The sequence below is a fragment of the Salvelinus alpinus genome, chromosome 21 (genome assembly GCF_045679555.1).
Source record: "Salvelinus alpinus chromosome 21, SLU_Salpinus.1, whole genome shotgun sequence".
NCBI lineage: Eukaryota > Metazoa > Chordata > Actinopteri > Salmoniformes > Salmonidae > Salvelinus > Salvelinus alpinus.
Genome location: NC_092106.1, coordinates 8,261,193 through 8,267,213, shown reverse-complemented (window position 1 = coordinate 8,267,213; position 6,021 = coordinate 8,261,193). Strand labels below are relative to the sequence as shown.

The 6,021-nt window shown below is 43.9% G+C and overlaps 1 protein-coding gene across 1 annotated transcript; it reads right to left on the bottom strand.

Moving 5' to 3' along the window:
- Positions 1-3,443: 3,443 nt before the first annotated feature.
- On the bottom strand, positions 3,444-6,021 carry LOC139547729 (mRNA decay activator protein ZFP36-like). Its single transcript, XM_071356750.1, has 2 exons — positions 5,864-6,021; positions 3,444-5,595 (listed from the first exon to the last, which is right to left on the bottom strand). The coding sequence occupies exons 1-2, from the start codon at positions 5,894-5,896 to the stop codon at positions 4,534-4,536; spliced, it is 1,095 nt and encodes a 364-aa protein (XP_071212851.1). The 5' UTR covers positions 5,897-6,021; the 3' UTR covers positions 3,444-4,533.

Genomic DNA, 6,021 nt, shown 5'->3' with positions numbered 1-6,021 from the left:
CAGGATATCCTGTGCCGGCTCTACACACTGTGTTGCCAGTGCGCCTTCACAACCCAGTGCGTCCTGTGCCAGTGCCCCGCACTTGCCGGGCTAAACTGAGCATCCAGCCAGGACGCGTTGTGCCAGCTCTACGCTCCAGACCTTCAGTGCGCCTCCACGGCCCAGTATATTCTGTACCGGCCATACGTACTGTATCTCCAGTGCGCCTCCACAGTCCAGTACGTCCTGTGCCTCCTCCCCGCACTCGCCCTGAGGTGCGTGTCCTCAGCCCGGTGCCACCTGTACCGGTCCCACGCATCAGGCCTCCAGTGCGCCTCCACAGTCCAGAGCTTCCGGCGACAGTTTCCAGTCCAGAGCTTCCGGCGACAGTTTGCAGTCCAGAGCTTCCGGCGACGTTTCACAGTCCGGAACCTCCTGAGACGGCCCACAGTCCGGAACCTCCTGAGATGGTCCACAGTCCGGAACCTCCTGAGACGGTCCACAGTCCGGAACCTCCTGAGACGGTCCACAGTCCGGAATTTCCTGAGACGGTCCGCAGTCCGGAGTCTCCAGAGACGGTCTGCAGTCCAGAGCCACCGGCGACGGTCGGCAGTCCAGAGCCTCCGGCGACGATCCACGGTCCAGAGTCCCCGGCGACAATCTACAGTCTGGTTCCTTCGGCGATGATCTACTGTCCGGTTCCTCCGGCAACGATCTACGATCCGGAGTCTCCGGCGACAATCCACGGTTCGGTTCCACGGAAGCGGAGGGACCAGCAAGCAGAGCGGGGTCTACGCCCCGAACCGGAGCCGCCACCGAGGATAGATGCCCACCCGGACCCTTCCGTCATAGAGTCAGGTTTTGCGGCCGGAGTCCGCACCTTTGGGTACTGTCACGCCCTGACCTTAGAGAGCCTTTTTATTTCTCTATTTGGTTAGGTCAGGGTGTAATTTGGGTGGGCATTCTAGTTTTCTAGTTTTCTATCTAGTTTCTTTGTTGGCCGGGTATGGTTCCCAATCAGAGGCAGCTGACTATCGTTGTCTCTGATTGGGAATCATACTTAGGCAGCCTGTTTTCCACCCTAGTTTATAGGATCTTGTCTTAGTATAGTTGCTATTTAGCGCTACAGAGCTTTACGTTCATTTCGTGTTTTGTTGTTTTTTGTTGTCATTTGAAAATAAAGAAAAATGTACGCCTACGACGCTGCACCTTGGTCTTCATCTAACAACGGGCGTAGCAATTTGAGATTTTTGGTTCCCATCGCCGAGTCTTTGTGAGATGCGGAGTAGGTTGACGGATGACCTCTGCATGGGTGGTTCCTACTGTAGATTATGGAGGAGGATGTGTGATGGTGTTGGGGTGCTTTCTGGTGACACTGCCAGTAATTTATTTAAAATTCAAGGCACACTTAACCAGCATGGCTACCACAGCATTCATCAACGATACGACATCCCATCTGGTTTGTGCTTAGTGGGACTATCATTTGTTTTTCAACAGAACAATGACCCAACACACCTCCAGGCTGTGTAAGGGCTATTTGACTAAGACGGAGGGTGATGGAGTGCTGCATCAGATGATCTGGCCTCCACAATCACCCAACCTCAACCCAATTGAGATGGTTTGGGGTGAGTTGGACCGCAGAGTGACAGAGAAGCAGCCAACAAGTGCTCAGCATATGTGGGAACTCCTTCAAGACTGTTGGAAAAGCATTCCTCATGAAGCTGGTTGAGAGAATGCCAAGAGTGTGCAAACTTGTCATCAAGGCAAAGGGTGGCTACTTTGAAGAATATAAAATCTAAAATATATTTTGATTTGTTTAACACTTTTTTTCTTACTACATTAATTAATTAATTTAACCTTTATTTAACTAGGCAAGTCAGTTAAGAAAAAAATCGTATTTACAATGCCGGCCTACACCGGGCAAACCCGGACCCTGCTAGGCCAATTTTTAGCCGCAATATGGGACTCCAATCACGGCCGCTTGTGATACAGCCTGGATTCGAACCAGGGTGTCTGTAGTGACGCCTCTAGCACTGAGATGCAGTGCCTTAGACTGCTGCGTCACTCGGGAGCCCATGATGATACATGATTCCATATGTGTTATTTCATAGTTTTGATGTCTCCACTATTATTCTACAATGTAGAAAATAGTAAAAAATAAAGTAAAACCCTTGAATGAGCAGGTGTCCAAACTTTTGACTGGTACTGTATATTTCATGCTGAAACTCTCATATTAATCACCAATGGTTGATAGTTGATCGTTTATATTTAGCATAATGTTTTCCAGCTGTGTCATTCTATTATTTAAAATCATATTTTTCAATTATTTCATAAAACTGTATTTTACATGTGATAAGGCCGCACAGAGGGCCAGAGATAATTACAGACACCTATGATAATCTGAGGTACCCAAAAGAGCCACTAGATGTATTTTGATAGATTACATAAAATCCTTGAAAGATAACAAAATTCTGGTAATTTACTGGTAAACATCTAAAGTTTCCAGTAATATACCCTCCCTTTGTAACCCTAGTTATGTGTTTAGGGTTGTTTTTTGACCCCTACTTTATTCTTGGAGAAGGAATTTCTGATGATCCCATCAGAAATGTGCAGCGTATAGACTTTGGAAGACCTTACTGGGTTGAGTAAGAGTAGACTATTGACGCAGGGAGGTTGATTTAACACTATAAACCTCACATTTCAAATACAAGGTATAAGGAAGTGCTTGCATTGCTCTTTGTGTTCATCCTGTGCCCATATTAAAAACTCCTCAATAAAACCCTGTCAGCTATCCTTATTTGACGGGACACATCGCAAAAGGAGATTTCCGGAGTTCATTTTTAATAGAAGGCCTTTCTGAAGCAATCTAGTCATATCTGACATCATAAACATTGATACCCCATTTGGGGATAAAAATTGCAAGTATTGGTTTACACTCAAGTGTATACAGAGCAGAAGGAAAGACTGTTAATCATGACAACCTTGCCAGTGAGTAAACACAAGGGTGAGCACCCTTGAGGAAATGGTGTCCTAGGAGAGGAATGTCATATATGACATGCACTTGACCACACAGCTAGGTTACAGCTCAGCTCCCTATCAACACATTAGCTCCAGCATATACGCATGGCTAGTTATGAAACTGAGCTCTATGCATGCAGGATAAGGAGTAAGTTGTTGTTTTGGGTCAAATGCCTTCAGTGACTGACACAGTATTTTGGCCAAATACAGGACCTATCACCCATTTGTGTTGACATAACACAAATAACACAAATCTCCAGAAAGATATAGACTGGTTGCTCACAGCTTACACTGAGGAATTGAGAGCTTCTTCTTTTTCTATTATTAAACCATGTATTCTGCCCTCATATAGCTTCTGTTTGTGTTGTCATAAGAAATGTTTTCCTTATTGAATCAAACTTGAGACAAACTGTCAAACTGTCAAAAAGACAATTAAATGCAAGGAATGACATCTCTTTATCATTTTCATTTATTTCTCTTGTTTAGGCGATCAAAAATAAATTCATATTTTCTTCTCAATAATTCACACATCGTTTTTACAGACCCTGACAATTTCTTGATAAATAAGTACAAAAGACATTGGTATTACCACAATAAATATCATAATAAATATATTAGTTAAGTCTATACAATTACAAAAAGCAAAGAAATGTAGATAAGTCAACATATAGTCTATGGAAATACTGTGATGTTACAGTCCCTGATGAAATAGAAGTCACCTACTACTGAGTAGGACCCAACCAGGGTTGTCAAAACATTATGCAACAAAACAGGTCTCTAAATAAATGGCAAGGTTACACAAATACCCCCTCCTAGATCTGTGACATCCACAGAGGGTGTACTAGCAACTTCTCACTTTTGTCACAGATGTGTTAAAATATGATGAAAGTCCAAAAATAATATGAAAAACTGTTCTTACACAAAGAATTTGGCAAAAGTTTAAAAAAAAGAAGTGTAAAGCTTTGGTTAAATGCTACATAGAGAGACTAGTCTCCCAATACCTAGTTTAAAGTGCATATCACAGTGAGAGAATGTATTGTTGTCATTTTCCAAGTCACATTGATGGTTTGAATAGTTATTGGTATACACACGAATACCAACAGTATAAACAGACCTGACAAACAATTCTGTCAGCTTACTAAATGGAGGGGAGTCTTTTGTTTCAAACGATCATATATTTAAAGGACTAATCGAAATAAGGCTACTAGGCCCTTCTCATATTGATTGAGACAGGTAAAGCTACTTAAAACATTTGTTACTATCATAACCATCAAGGTCATTTTTAAAGAAAGCAATTAATGGAAGACAAGATGAAAAGTGAAATGAAAATATACAGAATTATTTAAAAAATATACAGATTTTGATAGAAGTTTGAGTACCAAATAAATGTCACTGAGCAAGTAATTTACTAATATAAATAAACAGTATAAAGTGTTGATGCGCATCATATTGATAGGATTTCTGATTTGTTTAAGCAGAACCTTCACAATTGATCAAGGTTCGTGTGTTGGATTGTCTCTATGGTGTTTGGGTTTCCTAGTCAGAGAGTGACAGACGCGCAAAGACGGTGAGGCGCTTGTTGCCAGCCCCATCAAATGTGGGGGACTCTGAACCGCTGGTGCTGCCTGTGCTGGTATAACTATCCCGATCTGAGAGGGAATCTTCAGAAGAGAAGCGGTGGAGGTTTTGCTGGGTGATGTAGACGTTGTTCCGGTCCTCCATAGCGTACGATTTGTTCAGAGTGTCTGGGAAGTTATTTCCGTGGCCACAAACGCAGCGTGAGGGCTTCTGTGGCTCAACTATCATAGGGATGTTGTGGATGTCACCAACACTGGGTCGGCTCTGACAAAACTGAAATGTGTCGCGTTGGGTGTCATTGAACACTGGGGAGAGAATGTCCGCAGGGGGTGGTGACGCCGAGGGCGCACGGGTGAAGCCAAGGGGGTCGTGGAGCGCAGGGGGGGGTGAGCTGCGTGGTCCCAGGAAACCTGCGAAACTGACGCTCTGACGGAGCTGACGTGGGCTCTGATCAGCAAGTGCTTGGTTGTGGAACTTTTGGGTCAAGGGGGTGAGCTTCTCTTCGTGAATGAAGTGACAGCGGGCTCCATATGGGCAGTAGCCAAAGTTGTAAAAGGTGCGGCAGGCCTCCGTTTTGTATTTTGGGTGCCTGTACAAACCGCGCAGCTCAGGCTCTCCGTGTGCAAACTGACACTTGCTCCCATATTTACAGCTGCCGTTCTCCTGGAAACTACGGCACAGTTCGGTCTTGTAACGGTTGGAAGGGAGAGGTGTAGGGTTGTTCAGTGGAGGAAATCCAGGCGGTGGAGGCACTTCATCCAGGGTCTTCATTTTACCGAAGGAGAGGACACTGGATTCGGTCAGACTCATGGAGCGGTCAGGTCTGAAGGAAACCTGTGGTTGACTTGGAGCCATCTTACTCCAAATGTCAAGTGGCCAGGGGGTATCATCGTTCAATTGCTCAGAGCTTAGACTATGGCTCTTTGGTGAGAAGAACGAAGTTGAACACTTGAGACGAGGTACCATCGATTGAATTTGTTTCTGGGTGAATGGTTCATCTAAACCCAGATTGATCAGATTCTGTGGAGAGAAATATAACAGTCAATAAATGATCACGTTATAACCACATAATAGCCTACTCACGATGCAGACTTATAGCATATGCTCTGCTCCTCAGAAGCTTAATCGTTAAATATGTTTTGTGAATATTTCAACATGTAATCAAAGTTGAAAGTAGCCAACAACTAATAAAAAAGTCTAATTGTGTTTTTTTTTACGCACCAAATGCATAACCATAGCTTATATTACTGATCTGAACATAAATATAAACCCAGTGAATAAAACTTACCCTCGTGATAATATCGTCGATCATATCTGACATGCTTCTATGTGTTCTTGTCCGTTGAAAAGTTTTAGTTCGCCTGTCACTTTCAGCTGCAAGACACGGGCGATTGCGCTGCGCTGTTACTGCAGGACTAGCCCTTTTTATAGTTTATTTCGGGCGGC

Coding starts and splice junctions, on each gene's coding strand:
- LOC139547729 (XM_071356750.1), bottom strand. CDS start 5,896: ATGTCAGATATGATCGACGATATTATCACGAGG. Junction 5,596..5,863: donor TCGACGATATTATCACGAGG/GTAAGTTTTATT, acceptor TTCTCTCCACAG/AATCTGATCAATCTGGGTTT.